Source organism: Phoca vitulina, unplaced genomic scaffold (genome assembly GCF_004348235.1).
Source record: "Phoca vitulina isolate PV1807 unplaced genomic scaffold, GSC_HSeal_1.0 scaffold30, whole genome shotgun sequence".
Classification (NCBI taxonomy): domain Eukaryota; kingdom Metazoa; phylum Chordata; class Mammalia; order Carnivora; family Phocidae; genus Phoca; species Phoca vitulina.
In genome coordinates this window covers 18017551-18038437 of record NW_022589733.1, presented here as the reverse complement: position 1 = coordinate 18038437, position 20887 = coordinate 18017551, and the positions used below count along the sequence as shown (strand labels likewise).

At 55.6% G+C, this 20887-nt stretch overlaps 1 protein-coding gene across 2 annotated transcripts; it reads left to right on the top strand.

Moving 5' to 3' along the window:
- The first annotated feature begins 249 nt into the window (after positions 1 to 249).
- Positions 250 to 20771, top strand: ZDHHC1 (zinc finger DHHC-type containing 1). 2 transcript variants are annotated; one of them, XM_032424329.1, is made up of 12 exons: positions 250 to 516; positions 6501 to 6547; positions 7932 to 8174; positions 13077 to 13252; positions 14804 to 14905; positions 15286 to 15410; positions 15509 to 15667; positions 15949 to 16061; positions 18903 to 19063; positions 19310 to 19403; positions 19541 to 19619; positions 19719 to 20771. In XM_032424329.1, exons 2-12 carry the CDS (start codon positions 6539 to 6541, stop codon positions 20000 to 20002), a joined length of 1545 nt encoding a protein of 514 aa, XP_032280220.1. In that variant the 5' UTR covers positions 250 to 516; positions 6501 to 6538; the 3' UTR covers positions 20003 to 20771. The 2 variants fall into 2 exon arrangements, with proteins under 2 accessions (XP_032280220.1, XP_032280221.1); XM_032424330.1 differs by having other exon boundaries at positions 18981 to 19063; positions 19719 to 20710.
- Positions 20772 to 20887: the final 116 nt, after the last annotated feature.

Below are 20887 nucleotides of genomic sequence, written 5' to 3'. Positions count from 1 at the left end.
GGGAGAAACTGAAGGGGGTCGCGCTTGGGACAAGTTAGGATTTCGAGAAGACAGCTGTGGAGTGAGGTGGGGGGAGTGGGTTTTCGAGGAGAAAAGTTGAAAGGGAATGGGGAAAGGGGTCGGCTGGGGTTCCGGGGGTCCCTGGTGAGCCCCGCCCCGAGCCTCGATGCCCGCGCGAACTGACGCAGCGCGGTTTGGCCGCTGTGGGGCGCCGTAGCCCGCGCGGTTGCCAGGGGAACGGGCCCAGCGCCTGAAGAGTTCTAGTCCGCCTCGGCCTGGCCGGGCCGTACCGCCAGCCGGCTCCAGCAGGATCCCGAGGACTCGCCGGCCCGGCCTCCGTCGCGCGGCCCGGGATGGGGCCCCGCTCCGGGCCGCGCCGCCGCCTGGTCCCGGGGATCATCTCCGCTGCGAGGGTCTGAAGTGCTGCCGCCCTGGAGGGTGGACGGCCAGGCGCGGGGGCTGAACCACTGGGTGACCTTGGCAGGGCCGATCTGGCTTGGTCGCCGCGACGCGCAGGTGAGGAGCCCCCATCGCGGTCCTCACCTGGAAGCTCGGCCTGAGCCACGGGGTTGTGGCTGTGGCTGCCCGCCGCTCGGCCGTGCTCTGCGCTCACCTCGGCCTGGAGCCCGCGGCCTGGGCTCCAGGGACCCGGCAGAGCGCGGGGCTTCCTTCTAGCGTTCATTAGGTTCACGTATCTGCGTTGAGCGCCTCCTGTGTGCCAGGCGCCGGGCCACGGAGGACTCCTAGAAACGGCGCGATCTCCAGAACCCACAGAGTGTTAAGGGGCGGGGGGGTGTGCTGGCGCCAGATAGAAGACTAAAGTGATTGTAGGTCGAGATAAGTGCTCTGGTGATGTAATGGAGGGGGCGGGGGTGGTGGTCAGGCAGGGTCTGCTGTAAAACGTGACTTTGAAGCTAAGACCTGAAGGTTGAAAAGAAACCAGCATTGTAAGTAGGGTAAGGGTGTTTCTGGAAGAGGGAAAAGCAAATGCAAAGGTCCGGAGACAGCAAAGTACTATTAAGGAACAGAAAGTGGGAGGGGAGCATTGAAGGGTGTAATGGGGTTTCACCTGTATCCCAGCAGGAGGAGGAAACCGTTGAAAAGCTGTGAGGAGTTTGACATTTTGAAAAGCTCACCTTGCTTCGGCTGCTGTAGGCCGCACTTTATGACCGCACACCAGTAAAGTAGTCGAGGGCTATCCTAATTCTGCCAGTCTAGCTGTGTCTCCTAGAAGAAGTTAGCCCCTCTGAGACCCAGTGTCTTCGTCTGTGAAGGGGGGATGTTGTTTCGCATGTTGTTTATGAGAGAGAAAGTGAGAGGCCAGCCCATGGAGACCAATGACAGAGGAGGCCTATGAGAGCAGTTGGAAATGCTAAGACCTACCTCAGAGAGTTGTGAGGGTTTATAAGTGAATTCTGTCAAAGCACTTAAAGCAGTGCCCTGCACAGAAAAAGCACCCTCTAAATGCTAGTGATGGCCATGGTCACTGAAACGATGTAGGGGACCAATGATGGAGGCTTGGATTAGGGTGATGGCAGCAGAGATGGTAAGACATGGCTTAATTTTTCTTATTGAAGGAGAGTTGGATTTAGAGATAGATGAAGGGTGTTCTCTGCTTTGGTGGAACTGGTGGTTCACTGTGGGAGATGGGTTTGTAAACAGATAATCACCATGACCTACAATAAAAGCAACATTGGTGCTTAATTAGCCAGGTTTTTTTTTTCCTTTTTATTTTTCTTACTTTGTTTTGTCACAGCTTTGTTCTTAACGACTGTTTCTTGGTGGGTGTTCCTTAGGGCTTGCTCCTAAAATCATGTGAGTTGCTTTCCTGGTTAAAATCAACAACCCTTGGCTCCTCTCATTGGCCTTGCTTTCACTCCATGTTGCTCCCCCCCCCCTTCTTGTCCCCTTTCCCTGGCTACACTTGAATCCCAAACAATTTGCAGTGGTTGCTTCAGGGGGAGAATGGCACAGAAAATGTTTTCAGACCATGTCAACTCAGGCATGATTGGGGTTTCAAGCTTTTCTTGCTCTAGCATCAAACTTCTGCATGTTGTTTGTGTGAGGAGCCCAGCTGCATCTGAGACCAGTGACTGGAGAGGACTATGAGAACAGCTTGAAGTTTCAATTTATTTTCTGGGCATTGTGGTGATGTGCATCCTTTAGTCAAACTAGAACCGCTTCCCAGAACTTTAAGGCCAGAGACTTCTCTGGCACCTGTGGGGAATTTTAATAAAGTATTTGCCCCCAAACTTCCGTTATAAATGACTTTTCACATTGTAAAACAGTGTGCACCATGTAGCATTTTTTTCCAGCTCCTGTTTAGGCTTAAATTGGGCATCTGTTAAATCTTAGTGAAAATTATTTTAAAAGCAGATCCAGGGAAGAAACCTGAAAATTTGGTTAGAAGTATCCATGGAAAATCATTCAGGTGGCAACCATAAATCCTCTAGCTTTTCTTAGCAAAAAGAAAAGATGGTTGTGAGCAAAACCATCCTGTGGTATGCACTTTCCCTTTGGGTCCTGGAGCCATGGAAAGCTGAGCTGGCCTTTGGCTGAGGACTGGACCAAGGTCCTGCCCAGCAGCTCCTCTGGTGGTCTGGTTCCAGCTTTGACAAGACCCCCAACAACTCACAGGGAGCCCTATGGTTCTTCCTCACAGCTTTGTAGATGAACCATTCAGAATTGCTTTCGAGAGTGAGAAAGCATTGAACTAAAACCGGGCACTCTTTTTGCGTGGTCGTTAGGTGGGATTTCCTTGTTTGTCAGGCGTGGCACAGGGCCCTGGAGCCCACAAGCACATTTGGTCTGCACGGCAGCCCAGTGGGGCAGGAGGGTAAGGGTGACACCCCTCAATTATTGATCTGACATAATTCTTTTTACAAAAGCCTTAAATGCACGTGGTAAAAAAAAATTTCAAATGGTGCACAAAGCAAATCTCTCTCACCGGATCCAACTAATAACGCTCCTTCCCAGAGGCTGGCAGCCCCTGTGTTGGCCTTCTTGTATTTCTTTCCAGAGAGAATCTGCGCAAATAGAAACTTAAACGTCTCTCCGTCCCCCTTTGTTTTTACGCAGTTGGTAGCACACTCTACAGCGAGCCCCACGTCTTGTTTTCCACTTCATTGTGTATCAAAGGTCATTTCACCCCTCTCCGTTTTGGTGTTGTACGGCCTTTCATTGTGTGGCTGTGCCCCAGTCGGTTTACATTGTTTTTGTCCTTTATTATTACAAACAAGACTGCAGTGAATCTTTGTGTACTTTGTGACCATATGTATAAGATAAATATCTAGAAATGGAATGACTGGGCCCAAGGGTATATGTGTTCCAAAGTTTGGTAGACATTGCCAAATTGCCTTCCAGCTAGCTTTTTTTTTTTTTTTTTTTTTTGTAAGTGAGCTCTACGCCCAACATGGGGCTTGAACTCACAAACCTCAGATCAAGAGTTGCTTGCATGCTCTATGGACTGAGCCAGCCAGGTGCCCCCCGCACCCCCCCCCCCAGCTAACTTTTTTGAAAGCTGAGTAAAGGAGATACCCAAAGAGGTCGCTCTGAAATTTGCCTCCGGGTTACCCAATCTGTGAGTGGCAGGGCAGGAACCAGAACCTGGCTGTGTCTCTAGGCCTAGCCCTCTTGCCTGGCTCCAACCTGCCTCTCTCCGTCGGTGGCTCAGGTTCCCAGGCCCTCAGTACCCCCCAACAGCCCTGTCTCTTCTCCTCTGACCCTATCACTCTACCCTCCCAGTTCAGTGGCCTCCGCCTACAAACCCTCTTTAGTAATTAAGTTGATTCTTTTCTGACATTCTCAGACATCTTGCAGGAATGCAGGGCTGCCCGTAGCCTCTCCAGGGCTGGGACAACTCAGTCTGGTGGTTTTGACAGTGCCATTCGTGAATCTCAGAACAGCATTCCCCAATATTTTTTTTTTCTTTCGGTGAGAGCAGAGGTGGGCAAGAGGGAATTGGATCAGTCAGGTAACTATTCTGCAGTTCATAATGAGAACTTGAAATGTTAAGAATGTTAAGAGTTCCCTTGTGTAAATCAGGCATATAAATTAAGGTCACCTAACCTTCTTTTGAAAATGCAATTTTAGAGTTTTAGCAAGTGAGTGTTAACAGGAAGAGACTGTTGTCATCCTGGCAATGACCTTCACCTTATTGGGACAAGGGAAGGGCCTGTACAGCCGGCCCAGCCCACCTCAGAAGCCAGGTGGGTCCTTGGCTTACCAACGTGGTGGTGACCTTTGGCCATAACACTCCATGGGGCCTCTTCCCTCTTGTCTTTCCTCCATCTCCCCCAGTTTAACTCTGTGGCTTGTTCTATGGCAGCAGAAAGTACATGAAAAATCTTTCACCAAGGCTCATATACCTCTCAGAGATGCAGCTGGGGGCATTTAGGGACCTTGTGGGCTTGACCTCCATCTCCTGGACCAGTTCCTCCCAAAGCACAAGGCTGCTGGGCTGCAGCCTTCCCTGGCCTACCCTTTCCCCTCTTGCTCATGCCCTCTTCCCCACTATGACTAGAAAGCTTTGTGAAACACCCACCACCTTTGTATCATTACCCTGCTTTAAACTTCCCGTGACTCCTGGTGGCTCTTCAGTAATACCCAAGCTTCCTTGCCTGGCCTCCTAGGCCCCATGGGATCTGACCCTGCAGCTCCTCAGGGCTCAACTCTCTCTCTGGATCTGCCCCCTACACACACACACACACACACACACACACACCCCGCCGTGTACCCTGTGTTCTGTCACACTGAATGGCTGGCCTTTGTGGGACCCATTCACCCACCCTCCACCCACCCACGACCACTACCCTCATGTCTGTCTGGGCCCCCAGAAAGCACGAGCCTGTGTTTACATCTTCAGCGCACTCAGGGGGCTGGGCCCCCACAGTGCTGCCTGGGCCAGTGTGTGAGTGCAGTGCTCTGGCCAAGTTGTCCGGGAGCAGAGCCATGCATCTTTCAGTCTGGGCTCCTAGAGAAGTGCTGAGAAGGGAGGGACAGCCAGAGAAGTTCCTGGGTCTGGTGACAGTGCTTGGTCCCATCCCTGCTTGAGAGGCCCCATCTTGGATTCTCTCCTACCCCTCAGCCCTTTTAGTCAAAGTCTTCTGGGCCAAAAGACTTTGTAGCCACCAGCCCCACAGGGGAATATGCCATCAGTTAAGAGCTGGCCGGCCCAGGTTTTCGGGGCAGGTGACAAGCCAGCTTGCATGTCCGCTCTGGAGTGCCGCCCCTGCCGTAAGGGCTTTAGGCCCAGTAGCCCCATCCCCTTGCCCACAGTCTCATACGAGCGGCACCTCCCTGGGCCAGGGGTCCCCTGGTTTGGAGTCAGAGCCACCCCCAAAGCCTCAGATGGTGACTCCTCCCGCTTCAGGTAATCGGGGAGGCAGCAGCACCTGGGGGGGTTCCTGTGGCCACTGCCAGCCCACTCCGGGCAGCGAGGACACGTCAGCCATGTGCCTCTGCTTCTTTCTTTAGAAACTTCAAGGTGTAGGGCTGCAGAGGTGTGAAGATGGCAAAAGGAAAGCTGGAACTTAGGGCTCCCAATTCATAGGTTCTCTTCCAAGTAGTTACCCTGGTGATGGTGTCACTGGAGAAGTGAGGTGCAAGCCACAGGGATTTGCCCCTGAGCAGAGTCCCCCAGCTCGGCTGTTCACAGGGCTTCACCTCATGACCTTTGACTGTTTCCAGAAATCAAAGACAGATTTGCTACGTCTGGGGACATTGAAAATGAAGTGGTGCCAGCTTTTTTTTTTTTCTCTTTCTTCTCTTTTTCTTTTTTCAATCACCTTTGTCCATTTGATCAAAGGTGAGATGGTTACAATGACCATCTAGTGGCCCAGCTCTCATGGCAACATGTTCCTTGGGACCCCTGGTTTAAGAAAACAGCTTCACCGCTCCCCATCCCTTTGAAAATTAGAGTTTCAGATGCAGCAGCCTCCCTTTGGAGAGACGGGGACAAGCCAGAGGGCTATTTTAAGGGTAATTACAATATCTATCATTTAGGGAGCATTTATGTGTCAGGGCCTTACTTACAGGGTCGCTGATCTATACACAGCCCGGGTAGCCATCCCTACCCCCCGTTTTTCAGATGAAGAAACTCAGGCCACTCAGCTGGTAAGTGCCAGGACTTGAACCTTAATCTCTTTCCTCCAAAGCTGGGGCTCTTTATTCACCTTTCACTGTTTGTTATTGAAGACAAAGCAAATGACCAAGGGATTCCACCTGAGTCCCTGAGAGAAAACTAAGGTCATTCCATTTAGCTTTGAGATGAGGCTACTCAGGTGAACACGCCAGACTTGACTTGCCGGAGGCGCTGGGCCTCGGGCGGGATGAAGGGCAGTGGCTGAGTGGGACTGTCCGGCAGTCAGGGTAAGAGCCAGCAGCCGGGGGCGCTGGGGCAGAGGTCTGTCTGCATGGTGGCTGTGCGGAGTGGGCCAGATGGCTTTGGGTGGACCAGGGTTCCACATCATTTACCGCACCCACATCTCCCTTTATTTCAGATGTTTTCAAGTCAGCAAGCATTTACTGAGCATCTACTATGTACAAGGTATGTTGTGGCTGCTTGGGGGAGGGGATGTGGGGAACAGGGGTGAATGAGTCACCGTATTGTTGCTACCCTTAGGAGAAACTGGCGTAACGGGGGGCAGACATGAGGATGACACAGGGTTCTGAGTGGCAAAGTGACTTGCCCAATAAAGACTAAGCACGAGAGCCCCCTGACTCTGTTTGGGGCATCAGGTACAGCTTCCTGGACTCTTAGACTGGGCTCTGAAGGTCAAGTCACATTTTGTTGGGCCGAGAGGTGAGGCAGATGTTCTTGGCAGATGTGCTGAGGGGGGTCTGCCGTACTTTCTGGCATCGTCAGACCCCCGGGCCCACGGGCATGGGGGCTCCTAAAAGGAGAGTCCAGCTGCCTGGGTTTTGTGGGCTGCTCTCGGCCTTCCCACCATGAGTTCTCCCCAGGGGTGGCGCTGCCTGCCCAGGCTCTAGTCCCGCCGCAGGCCCAGAAGATACTGTGGGCGGGGCTCTTCCTGCTGGAAGGACAGCGCGCCCTGCCTGCCTTGCTTGTAATTCTGGCCGCCAGGCCCGTCTCAGACTGAAGGATGGTGGCGTGGGGGCTGGGCGAGTGCTGCCACCTGGTGGTCAGCCTCTGCAGGAGGCCCGGCCTTCTCAGATCTCAAGTGAGTCAAAGAGCATCAGCCCACCTCTCTGTTCCCAGGGCACCAGGCTCAAATTTACCTGGAGAAACACGGTCGTTTCTGGGGCTGGAGGGAAGCAAGGAGGGATCCTCCCTTCTCTGTTGCATGCTGGCTCCTCCCCAGCCAGGAGGTCTCAGGCCGCCCTTCTGAGGCACAGGGGAGAGCTTTTAGGGTCTCCCAGTGGCCCCTGTCCTAAAGGGATTATGTGCTGGGCCAGGGGCAGAGTCCAGACCCCCTTGTGAGCACCCCTACTCCCTGTTTCCCCTCGCAAAGAGTAAGGGGCCCCTCTCTGACACTTGCATTTGGGCCTCAGGACAGAGGTGACTAACAGAATCAGCATGTGTTCTCAGTGCTCTGGCCTCAGCCTGATATTGTTACCAGATGAGAACATGTCTTACTGGGTTTAACTCTGATGGCTGTGGAGACAGAGCACTTCGAGTAACAGGCAGCCACACTGTGTCCTGAATAAACCCTGGCCCCTCCTACCTTGTCCTGGCGGGGGCTGGGGCTAGAGCTGGCTTTGGGGCTTCGAGAAGAGCGCTCCACTACCACCCTCCCCCACGGGCTGTCTTGGCCATGCTAGGGCGCTGGTCGCCCCGCAGAGCAGCTGGGAGATGGCCTCACGTCCCAGCCTGCTCCCCCCTGCTGGGACCTGGCTGTAGGCATGGGCTGCTGGGCTCCAGCCCGGGCCTCCTCAGGCTGATGCTCTCTCTACTTTTTCTTCCTCTGGAGATGAACATCTGCAACAAGCCCTCCAACAAGACAGCCCCTGAGAAGAGTGTGTGGACAGCGCCTGCCCAGGCCCGCAGAGTGTCCCCCGAGCTGCAGGGCCAGCGGTCGCGCCGGAACGGGTGGAGCTGGCCCCCTCACCCTCTCCAGATTGTGGCTTGGCTGCTGTACCTCTTCTTCGCTGTCGTTGGCTTTGGGGTCCTTGTTCCCCTCCTGCCTCACCACTGGGTGCCCACTGGCTATGCTGTATCCTTGGGAAAGTGTGGGTAGTACATGGAAGGCCTGGGGCAGTGGACAGGGACATGGCAGGGGCCTGAGGCCGTGCTCCGGAGCCTCAAAGAAGGGCAGACAGGCCCCTTCTCTGCCCAGGAGGACCAGCGGCCGGCCTGGCTTCCAACCCCTGTTTGGCCTCTCTGCCTGGTGGGGTGAGCAGATGGACCGAACGTACCTTGGAGCATTTAAAGCCCACACAGCTGGGAACCTCACCACCTGAGGCACCGCAAGGGTGTCATAGACGAAAGCCTTAAAGCTAATTACGTCCAGAGCTCGACAGGGGATAAATTAGGGAGTAATTATTCCATTTACAAAAGACTTTTTCACTTTTCAAAAAGTCATGGTAGAATTCTTTTACATAGTAAGTTTCCTGGTATATTTAACATGTGGTTTTATGTACGGTCAGATAATTCTGCTGTACCCGGGACTGTTTAGGAGCTCATTGGTTTTGTAAATCACACTGTTAGGGTGAGGTTGAATTGACAAGAGGAGGGATAAAGATGCCCTGGAGGCTCCCGGGAACAGTGACAAACACAAACTTGCATGAGCCTGGCGGTGTGACTGCCCTAGCCTCGGCCACAACTCCCAGGAGCAGGGGACATGGCTACAAGGCTGGGAGATCGGGGTGCAGCAGGTGGCCATGTGCCCCTGTCCAGAGGGTCCCCAGGAGAGTGTGCCCTGGTACGTGTGCTTCATGAAAATGATTTCTTGGGCTTCGTGGGGGAGGAAGGCTAGAGTGAGCTAAAGGAGGTTCGCAGGGATGAACTTGAAAGCTTTGGGCATAGAGTCAGCAGCTGAGCTTGGCCACAGCTCAGCCCTGTCGGGGCTGTACCAGGCTGAGCAGCTTCTGCCAGCTCTCTGGTTCTCGGCCTCCTCCTCTCTCTGACAGGAAGAGTCCTGCCGGCTTCCCAGAGGACAAGGAACATGCAAGGGTGTGTGTGTGTGAGCACCAGAATGTGTGAGCTAGAAGGGTAAGCTTGCTGTCCTTGGTGAGTGACAAGGACAGGTGTGTGGAGAAGGACTCTAGAGAAGGTTCTTGTCCTCAGACACCAGCAACGTCACTGGAGGGCTTCCTGGTTCACTAGGGCCCAGGGCCTCCTCATCAGCTCTGTAAATGGAAAACTGGACTTTCCCTGAGGTGACTAACAGGCCTTAGTCAGTGCTCTTAAGTAGAATGCTTCATGAAACATTCCTCCCGTGATCTGGGATGGGCGTACCCCTCATCAGGATTACCTGGGTTTCTGCCACCAGGGTACCTGGGAAGGCAGGTTAATAACCACATGGTGGGAGTAAGTCCAGTCAGGGCAAATGACAGTAAACAAGAGTGACAGCATTTATTGAGTACATATATGTACCAGGCATGGTGCCATCCCCTGTATGTGGACTGTGTTATTCGATCCTCATAACAATCAGTAAGGAAGGTGTTCTCCCCACTTTACTAGTGAAGAAATTGGTGCTAGGAGAGATTAACTTCCTGAGGTCACACAGCTGATACCCACTGAGGCCAGACGAGCTGCTCAGGCAAGCTGACAGTGAGGCAGTGGGACGGTTTAAGGGTTTTGTCCTCTCCACGTTCATTGCTTTGGGCAATGTGGAGGCTCACAGAGCCACCCAGATCGGCACTCCCATTTCTAGGCCTGGATGCCTCTCCTTCCTTCCATCAAAGCGACCTTTCTTCTGCAGGCTTCCTCAGGGCCCCTGAGGAATGAGGTAGGCTAATGGTGTGTACCACATACCCACCTCGGGCCTGGAACTGGCCCGGGCCCTGGTGTTGCTAAGAGGAGTAAGACAGGGCCCCCGCCCTGGGTGCTTAGCCTCCCGCTGGAGGAAAGCCTTGTAGCTTGGAGGTGGTCACATGGTAGGTATGAGGGTGGGAGCCTTACAGCAGATTATGGGTGGAGGAGGGCCATGTAGACCCGCGTCGCCATGGGCCCAGATGCTCGCCTGACGCGCACCCGGCCTTCTCTGCGGCTGTTTCTCCAGGTACCCTTGGCTCGGCCCCTTTCCTTCATCACCTGTATCCAGTCAGTCAGCAAGTCCTGTTGATGTTACCTCCTAAGTAGCTATCAAACTTGCCCTCATTCCTCCCCACTGCCGCCTGCCCCTCTGGACTAGATGACTGTTTCGTTTCCAGACAGGTCTCCCCACACACACTCTCACTTGGGCCAGTCCATCTATGTCGGTCTGTGTCCCAGCAGCTGAGCGCCCTTTAAAAATCCGGTTTCTCCCCAGCTTAACATCCCGTGATGGCTTCTTCCTGCCTTAAGGAATGACTTTCAAGATCCTCAGGGCTCTCTGGGTTCTGGGTTGTGCCCATTTCCCCCGCCTCTTATGTTCTCTCCTCTGGGATTCTCTGTTGTGACACCACTGGTCTTTGGCTGGAAGACTTTTGACTCTGTCCCAACAACCAGCTAAGGCACGAGTCCAGAACTAGCAGCCCCTGGGCCTGTTTTGCCTACAGATCTTCTTTTCTTTTTTCTTTTTTTAAAAAGATTTTATTTATTTATTTGACAGAGAGAGTGAGAGAGGGAACACAAGCAGGGGGAGTGGGAGAGGGAGAAGCAGGCCTCACGCTGAGTAAGGAGCTAGATTCCAGGACCCTGAGATCATGACCTGAGTCGAAGGCAGACGCTTAACAACTGAGCCACTCAGGTGCCCCTTTTTTCTTTTTCTTTTTTAAGTAGTCTCTGTGCCCCATGTGCAGCTTGAATTCACGACCCCAAAATCAAGAGTTGCATGCTCTACCAACTCAGCCAGCCAGGCGCCCTCAGATTTTATTTCTTTTTTTAGGTGAGATTTTCTTTTTTAATTGGGGGAAAATTAACACACAAAAAAGGACAGTCTTAAGTGTTCCTTTGGCAGGTGTGTTTTTAGCTCACGCACAAGTTGGGGGAGGGGCAGAGGGAGAGGGACAAGCAGACTCCGTGCTGAGCACAGAGCCCTACGTGGGGCTCAATTCCAGGATCCTGAGATCGTGACCTGAGCCGAAGTCAGACACTTAACTGAGCCACCCAGGCGCCCCTGGCAGGTGTGTTTTAAAAATTATTTATTTATTGTCAGTATTTAAAAAATGAGACTTCACATAAAAATCCAGATTTCTGGTTCCTTTTGAAAAGGTAGAATTTGGTGACATGTGCCCGCATTCCTGCATGGCAGCAATGAGATGAGCTGGAACCACACATCAGCCACCCCTCTGGCTGGGACTCTGTTTGCTCCCAGTACCCAGCCAAGACCCTCCTATCGATTTTATACCAGGTGCCTATTGTCTGTTCCTCTCCAAGTCTCAGCTGAGATGATACTTCCTCAGGGCAGCCTTCTGGATCCCATCAGACTAGATGAGGCCATGCAGTTACTCACTTAGTCCCATGAACTTCCTTCTTTGTAATCCACCCATTATATGATTAACATATGTATTTCCCACCTGACTGCAGGCGCCTTGGGGTGAGGGACCGAGGCTGGCTTGCTCCTGCCATTGCCCGTAGGGCCTGGTGTAAAGAAAGACCTCAGTGAACAGTTGAATGAATGAACCAAGGGGTGGGGAGGGGAAGAAGTGTTGGAGCAGGCAGGAAGCTGAATGTTTGCTAAATATTCAGTGTGTCTGAAGAGAGGCTGGAATGGTGAGGAGTAGTGGTTGGGGATACCAGGCAGTTTTGACAGGAGCTGTGGAGCTGGAGCGGAAGGGCCCTTGGCACTGAACTGAATAGTAGACTGTAGTTTGAGAGCCATTGAGAGCCACTGTAGAAATTGAAGCGGACAAGATTTTAGGTTTAAGCTATGCAAAGCTCACTTCGGGACCAAGTGAAGGGCAGGCTCAAGGGCGCGCAGACAGGAGGAACAGTCAGGAGACTATGGAATAACCCAGGGAAGGGGTGAAGGCCTGACCTACAGCCAGAGCCGTAGGGACAGAGAGGTTGTGATGGGCTATGGGACTCGCATTCCGCTGTGGTACAGCCACTTAGGGCAGAGCCTTGCTCATGCAGACATGTATGGAAGTTTGGCTGCTGGGAGGAGGAGGAAGAAGGAAAAATGAGGTTGGGCAGCTGATGGATGGAGGATGAATGATGGAGGGATGATGTCTGCCTGGTTAGCAAGAGGATGGATGGATGGATAGATGGCGGATGGCTGCCTGAGTAGAGTCTCTTGGTGAATTTTTACTAATTTAGACTTTGCAGCAAGTTGTCAGCATGCTTGTCCCCAGCATTTGGTCTAGTCATTGAGCAGTTGGTCCTAGAAGATCTGTGTTTCAGCTCCAGAATTAGCCATGCTGCCCCTGGCCAGGCCCTGAATATGCCAAGTCACCTCAGAACCCTGAGCCCTAGGGCTCCAAGTAGCTGGACTCCAGTCGGGGAGGTGGTGGGTGTATGAGACCCTGTCTACAAGTGATTCTCCATCTGGCCCAGCTGCTGAGAAAGGATGGCTGCTTCCCTCTCAGAGCTGACTTCCTATGAAGGCAAGAGAAACAAACTTAGAACTTATATTTTGAGTCCCTCGGCCTCAGAGGATAATCTCCTTCAGTCTCACTTCATCATTTAGAATCTGAAACTAGATCATCTGGATTCTGAGGTCAGACCAGCCAGCACCTATGGCCGTCCTGGAGGAGTGCGGCCAGAGCCCTGTGGTTGGGGCCCCCCAGCGGCAGTAGGCAGGGGCTTGTGAGCTTTGTTACCAGATGGCTCCTCTCTTCCATCTGGGTCATGGGTATGCGGTCTGACAAGGAAGCTCTCGTGGGGCTGGAGGTAGGAGGTGGGACAGGCAGAGAGTCTCTGCATGAGGGAGTCACATGGAGGTAGCCAGCCGTTGTCAGGCTCCAGAAAGTTGGGGAGGGGGGCTTCCAGCCGGCAGAGTGCGGAGTGAGTCTTTAACCTGCTGGGCCAGTGCATGGGCGCCATCTTTGCCGGCCACCTCGTGGTTCACCTGACCGCTGTCTCCATCGATCCAGCAGATGCCAACGTGCGGGACAAGAGCTATGCAGGGCCCCTGCCCATCTTCAACCGCAGCCAACACGCACACGTCATTGAAGATCTGCACTGCAACCTGTGCGACGTAGATGTGTGAGTGAGTGGGGGCTGAGGGTGTGTGTGGGTGCCGAGTGTGCCCCGGGCAACTGCCAGTGGGCGCTCCAGGCAGAGAGGGGCCTGCCCAGGGCTTTAGAGCTATCCTGATGCCGCAGAACCCTCGTGTTTTACACAGTCAAGAACCTTGATGGAGTGACAGAGAATTGGGTGAAGGACAAGGAGATTGGAAACAGAAGATGAGGAATGGCATTTCCAACAGTTAAAGTAGGAAACATTGGCACTGCCACACACTTTTCTAATGACTAACAGTTAGTCTAGTTAGACTAACTAAAGTTAGTCTAATGACTAACTTATTATGTGCGAAGTGCTTATGAACAACCGTGCAGGGTGGGCAGCATCTTTGTCACCTCACAGAAGAGGAAGAGCCCAATGCTGTAAAAGGCTGAGAGGCCTGCATATGGCTATTGGGTAGCAGAGCCAGATTCACAACCCAGCCTGCCTGGCCCCCAAGCCTGTACTGTTATCCTCAGTTACCCGTGAGGAATCTGAAGCCCAGAGAGGCCAAGTGACTTCCTCCAGATCACACTGCTAGTGGGAAGGGCAGTCAGAATGTGCAGAGCCCATACCCCCTTGGCTGTTAGGGACTGCCTCCCTAGGCCCCTCTCTCCCTTCCTGGAGCTTCCAGCCTCAGGCAGGGGATTGGGGGTGGGGGTATGGTCCAAGGCTAGCTCCACATTTCTAATCTTGAGATCTAGCAGCCTGTTGAAGGGGGTGTGTCCACAGGACAGAGTAAGAGCCGAGGGCCTTAAGGCACTGAGGAGTTTGGTGTCACATCATCCTTTCTTTCGCCAGGCACCGGTCAGTGCATTGTTCTTTAGTGGATGCCGTGGCACTGGCTACCCACTCCGTTCTCTTCTGGGGGAAGGGGTTGCAGCTCACTTCACACCCCGTTGGGCGTGCATTCCTAATGTGACCTCACCTTATCTGACCCCCTGCAGCAAACTGCTCGCCTAGATGTCAGCTTGCTCCTCTTCCTTTGGCTCCCTTTGGGTAGCCCAGACAGACTGCGGTTTTCTGGAAGAATGCCAGTAAAATTCCCATAGACTGACAGGGAAACAGGGACTCAAAAAATGGAGATGTCAGAGAAACCAATGCAGGCCCTAGACCCAGCAGCCTTGCTCTCTTCTGCTCCCTGGTCGCACGCGTGCATCGTCTCCTGGCGCGGCGCAGGGGTCGTTGCTTGGAAAGGAAGCCCCATTTCCGTTTCATACCACCGTCATGCAGGTGCGCAATCCTAGAGTGGGGAAGTGTGATGGCTCCCAAGCCCTCCTTCCTCCGAGTCCCCTGGCCCTTCAGAAGCGAGGCCTCCTGTGGCTGCTCTGCTTCGCAGTGCCGCCAGAGGGCGTGCGCGCTCCCCGTCGCCGCGCTCCGCCGCGGAGCCGAGGGCCTGGTGGGTAACCCGCTCCAGGTGCGGCGTCCGGGTGGCTGGTCCCTCCGCCGCCGCCTCCGCTGCCCTGCGAGCTGCCCCCGGGGAAGTGCGGGAAAAGCTAGCCAAGTGCGTTGTGCCCCTTCCACCCCTTCCCGCAGGAGCGCTCGCTCCAAGCACTGCAGCGCCTGCAACAAGTGCGTGTGCGGTTTTGACCACCACTGCAAGTGGCTCAACAACTGCGTGGGCGAGAGGAACTACCGGTGAGAGCGGGCCGCGGGCCGCACCTTTGCCTGGGGATGCGTGGGTGTGAGCGTGAGCCAGGGACCCCGAGCCTGCCTGTGGGGCGGGGCGGGGCTCGGGTGCTTAGAGGGCCCGGCGCTGGTGTGCACTAGCGCGCGCTGGTCTGAGGGTGGTGCTCCTGGTGGCTGCTGCCCGGGACTGCTGAGGGCAGGTTTGGGGTCTTCTTCCTGCTGGGGCGGCCGCCCAGATTAATCTCTGCCCAAGCCATTGACTGCGTGAGGAGTTCGGGCTGTGGGGTCAGAGGCCTGGGTCCCCATCCCATCCACGGGCCCTTCCGAGTTCTGGGCCCTTACCCAGCTGGAGCACCTGGGTGCTGACAGCTGCCCACGGCTGGGCCCAGGCTCTTTCTACACAGTGTGGCATCTGCCTTACTGGGTGTCCTGCTCCTCGTGCTGGTGGCCACTTATGTCTTTGTGGAGTTCTTTGTCAACCCCATGCGGCTGCGCACCAATCACCACTTTGAAGGTCAGTTCCAGCTCCAGGCCCACTCCCACCCTCCAACCCTGGGCCTGTTGGCGGGGCTGGTCATAGCCCCAGATGAGCAGTCTGCCTGTGCCTTGCAGTGCTGAAGAATCACACAGATGTGTGGTTTGTGTTCCTGCCCGCTGCCCCTGTGGAGACACAGGCTCCTGCCATCCTGGCCCTGGCCGCCCTACTCATCCTTCTGGGCCTGCTTTCCACAGCCCTGCTGGGCCACCTGTTCTGCTTCCACATTTATCTCAGTAAGTCCCTCCCCACCCGCGCCCCAACACACACACACACACACACACACACACCTACACGTGCCTTGCAGGGGATAGGGGTCCTTCGGCCACAGGGAGGTACCAGTTGTGCTGCAGATCCCTGAAACCATGCTCCTTCTCAGTACTGGCTTTCTGGTCTCACTTCATGGGGTAGTGTATTTGGGGACAGTGGTTTCAGGCTGGGGCTGGGTACCCTCCCTTACCTTCTGAACTCTAGGATCCCCTTTCCACTGCATTGAGCCCTCTCCTCACCCCCTCAGTGTGGCACAAGCTCACCACCTATGAGTACATCGTGCAGCATCGCCTGCCACAGGAGGCAAAGGGGGCCCACAGGGAGCTCGAGTCATGTCCCCCCAAGATGCGGCCCATTCAGGTATAGAAGTGGCTCAGAGGGCTAAGGGGGTGGGTGATGGGGCCTGGGTGTGGGAGGGGTGGTGGGCTGTGTAGCAAGCCCCAGTGATGAGACAGGGCAAAGGGAAGCAGGCCTGGAACCGCAGCTGGAGTAGGGGATGCTGGAGGCAATAGGAGCGAGGCCAAGCCTATACTCAGCACGTGTCTGCTTCTCAAGTGTGGGCACAGCCAGAGGGAGCCCTGTGTTTCCCTGACCCCATGTACACTCCTGTCCAGGCTCCAAGCATGTGCTGGAGGGCATGGAATGTGGCAGCCTGAAAGTGGGCAGGTTGGGGCTGCAGAAGAGAGAGGGGTGGACCAGCGAATAGGTCACTAGGATGGAGCCATCAGTTCTCTCCACTCGTGATCCTGAGCCTTTATACCCATTACCCTATTTAATCTTTAAAAGAGCCCGTGAGGCAGGTAATGTAACTGTACCCATGTTGCAGATGAGCCTACTGAGGCCAAGAAGGGTTAAACAAGCTGGGTCTGGGAAGAGTTAAAGTCCTTACACTCTGAAGCAGGAACCCTCCAGCCCAGCTACTGACCAGCCTATCCCCATTCCCACGCCCCGTGGCTTCCTGAGGTCAGCAGCTGGGGGTGGGGGTGGTCCAGTTCTTGGAGCCCCCAGGGACTGGGAAGGCAGGGGGCCCAGGCAGGCCTTGCTGGGAAGGCTGAACTCTGGATCCCAAGTCCTCATGGCAACTAGACACAAACACAGGCTGGTGGGTGGATTGGGAGAAGGCTTGGGACCCCGCCTCTCCTGTTGTCATTGCCAGGGGCGGGCCAGGCTGCAAGGCCTGGGAGGCCTGGGGGAATGCTGACTTTTGGTGGCAGCCCCCCTGCCACACCACCGTGTACAGAGATTGGTCCCTGGCACAGAACGCATGTAAGTGCAGTGGCAGCCATCCTGGGAGTGGGCAGCTTCTCCATCCCCACTTCACAGAGGAGACAGCCTCAGAGATGTAGGCAGGAGACTTTCTCAAGCTTCATAGTCAGTACCCATTGAGGCAGGGCTGGCCTTAGGATGCTTAGACTAGAGGGCTCTTGGCCCCTGCCCTGTAGTCACTGCCTGCCTAGGCTCTGGAGTCGGGTGTGGCAGCAAGAGCAGCAAGGGCAGTTAATATCATCTGCACATGACCTGAGGGAGGCTTCCCGGGGGGGGGGGGGGGGGGGGGGGGGGGGGGGGGGGCTGGAGGGGGGGGGGGGGGGGGGGGGGGGGGGGGGGGGGGGGGCGGGGAGAAGGGATGTGCTTGTCCCACTGCAGAGAGGACAGTGCTGAGGCCGAGAGGTACCATTTACTGCGCAGGAGTGTGCACATTTTGAAGGTCTCTGTGGGAGGATCCCAGGGGGATTTGAGTGGGGAAACCCCGCTGTACCCTCAGACTTCTCCAGCTGGCTAGGGCCTGGGCTCCTGTCTCATCCTGGCCCCTCAGGCTTCTGGGACCATCCTCTGGTGCTGCTTCTCCCACCCCTCCTGCCCCACCCCCCCTTCTGGAGCCCAAGGGCACTAGGGTAGGCTTTGCCCCTTTCTGCTGGGCACTGGAGGGGTGCTGACTCCACACTGAGGAAGAGGAAAGATGTGGGGTACAGATTACCTTGAGGTCCTAGCCATTACCTTGAGGTCCCAGTTCTCACGACTGGCCTCTGACCCCTTCTTTTCCAGTGTTCCTCTGCTGAGGCTGTCACCCCCACACTACTTTCCAGAGGGCTAGCCTGGGCATTGGTTGGGCATCAGTCTCCATATCTGTGCAGCCAGCCTGGGGCCGGCTGGGCTCTGTCCCCCAGATCTGCCAGGGCCCTGAAGGCAGCCTCCCCACCCCCACCCTGAGCAGGAATGCGGGAGGGGCCCCACTCTGGAGCCGTTGCCCCCAAACATAGGCTTGTTTTAGAGACAGCGTTGCTGTTGCAGTGTCATCTCTGCATTAGTCAGGACGCCTGGGTCTCCATGGAAACGACTTCGGAGCGGGTGACAGCTGTCCGGGTGCCCTCCCCCACGCGGTGGGGGCGGGGCGTCGTTGTACTGGCTCTGCCCTACACCCTCCGTACCTGGGTTGGCTTTTTCCTAGCTTTTGTCTCCTCATCTGCAGTCCTCATGGGCGTCCTGTGTCCTGGGTGGCAGCCCAACCCACTTCTGTGACCTCCTGGCCTCAGGTCCCTGCGCTTTCAGGGGTTGGGTCTGCCACTCCCAGTGTGGCTGTGAGGATCAGTGACTAAAGTAGACACAGAACTTGCCTATAAGCCTGATCCCAAATGGGGCTGTGGAGCTGTTTTTTTCCCTACCTCTTACTGCCTCCTCTTTTGAGGTGGGGGAGACCTCCCATCGTCCCACTACCCCCATCACTACCCCCACTCCCCCACCCCCCAGGTAGCCAAGACTGTGGCTGGTACCTTGAGGACTCAGCTCCGGTCCAGTCATGCTGTGACACAGCCTTGGGTGCATACTCCGGCATATGAACTGCTGGCCAGTTTCCCACCAGGGAAAAAAATCAGTTCAGAGACTGGAACCCTGGGAAAAGAGAGGAACAGGAGAGGGTTGCTCTGAGAGCCTCTTCCCCACCACCCACCTTGGCCAGAGCAGACTGGGTGCATTGGACCTATGAGGCTAGGGGCTTCCTGGAGGAGGAGTTTGACTAGATGAAGTAAGGAAGATGGTGGGGATGGGGTAAGGTCCAGAAATGGGTGTTTTAAGCCTTGGCCTACAGAGGGATTTTCCCAGCGTAGCTGGGAAGCTTGGAGGACAGTCATAGACCTCTGCCCCCAGACTTCCCACAGAGACCAGTGAGAAGGGGGTGTTCTGTATAGGATGGGGTATTGTATACAGGATGGAGTAGGCTCAGGACCCAGAAGGCCTTGGATCCACACCTGGCCCCCCAGCCTCCCTGACCCCCACCTTCCCCAGGAGATGGAGTTCTACATGCGGACCTTCAGCCACGTGCGCCCAGAACCCCCTGGCCAGGCCAGGCCTGCCACAGTGAATGCCAAGTGAGTGCAAGCTGGGCATGTGCCACCTGGACATCTATCATTGGCATGGCAGGGACATCCAAGGTGGGAGAAAGGGGGTAGGCCAAGGCAACAGTATATAGGTCTGGGTCCAGCCTGGCATACCCTTGGACAAATCAATGCCCCTTTCTATGTACTAGGAAGGGAGGCTTATTTCAGGACCTCCAGTGGGGTGGGATTTGAGGGAACAATGGCCATCCAGCGATTACCCTTCCACTTCCCCCTCAGTCTTTCCCAGTTCTTTGCCACCCGAGGCCAAGTGGAACCCCCACCACCCTCCTCCCTAGAGACTCAGGCTCTGCCCCCCCGGATCCGGCCCCAGGTAAGGGGGACTTTGCTGGCCTCCTTGCCCAGGAGGAAGGGGTTGGAAAGAAGCCTCTACCCTGCCCCACTCCTCTGCTTCTTTGGGCTATGTGCGGTCTAGGGAAGGGGCACTCAGGTTCTCCCCTCTCTCTGCAGAAAAAGAGGAAGCGGCGTGTGTATAAGGTGCCAACCTCTGGGACCTTCGACCCTGAATCGCCGCTGCCCAGGCTGCCGGGTGAGTGTCTCTTCCTGACTGCATCCTGAGCTCTGAGGGAAAGGTAGGGACCCGAGAGTGTCACAGCCCCCAGTTTCACATTTTCCTCCATCCCCGCAGTGCCCCGGGCCCCAGGCCGCAGCTCCAGCTCGCCATCGGACTTCGCCGGCGCGAGCCCAGTGCACGCCACTGGGCCTGCAGGCGCCTACCACTCGGCGTCGGCCGAGTCCATGGACGAGATTCCAGTGGCCCAGACGCGCCTGGGCAGCGCCGCTCTGGCCGCCCCAGGGGGCAGGGGCCGAGAGACCGGGCTGGCGCTGCAGGTGCGTGCGCCCGCGGTTTTCGTGAGCCCGAGCAGCGGCGAGCCCGGGGCGCGGGGCGGCCCGGAGGCTGGCCTGGCTTAGTCGGGTGGAGAGGCAGGAGGGCCAAGGAGGAGCGGCCAGCCGGATTCTCTATGCAACACCCCCACTCTCGCCGCACCGAGTGCACTTTAGGAGCCCCTGCGGTCGGCGGGATGGGATCCCTTCCCCCAAGACTCAGCAATACCCGCCCCACCGGCCATGATGCTCCAATAAACTACATTTTTTTTTTTTTTTTTTTTTTTAATGCTTTTGCGGACTTAGTGCATACTTTCTTAATGGCAAGGGCCACAGGCCATCCTGGAGCTGGACCATTGTCAGTCGGCCTAGGGGTGGGGTGGGAGGGGCTCGTATATTGAGTCACCACCCAGATTGTCATATGGAAAGGTACACGTGGACCGAAGGCGCTCAGGTACAGGGCTTCTGGTTGTGAAAAGTCCTTGGAAGGCTGCCTGGAGGAGGTTGTTTTTCTTGAAGATAGGGTTTATACTTGAAGAGGGAAAACAGGCTTTGAGATCCGGAGGCAGCAGCAGGAGCAGACACTGCGAGGCCGACACCGGGGTAGGATGGGAATAAAGGAGTACGCGGACCCCAGAGGTCCTGGAACTTTTTCCTGCAGTTGGGATGGCGGTCGGTGTACCAGGATTCTGGGACTGGGCACTCGTGATTCGCTCATTGTTCCCTCCTGCTCCCACAGTGCTCCCGAGTTGTGGCCTGGGGATGCCAAACGTTAATTGGAAAGCTGTGGTCTTGAGCCAGCTCTAGACCCCAATGTCATCGAGGGAAGGGACTTCTCCCCACCCCAACTCCCCCCGCCCCACCTCCCTCCCACCCCGCCCGCTCCAGCTCCCAAATGGCCTTTGGTTGCGGCTCTGGAAAGCTTCATCTCCCCCGTGGAGGTGGGGGCCTGCTTTGAACTTTGGGCGAAGC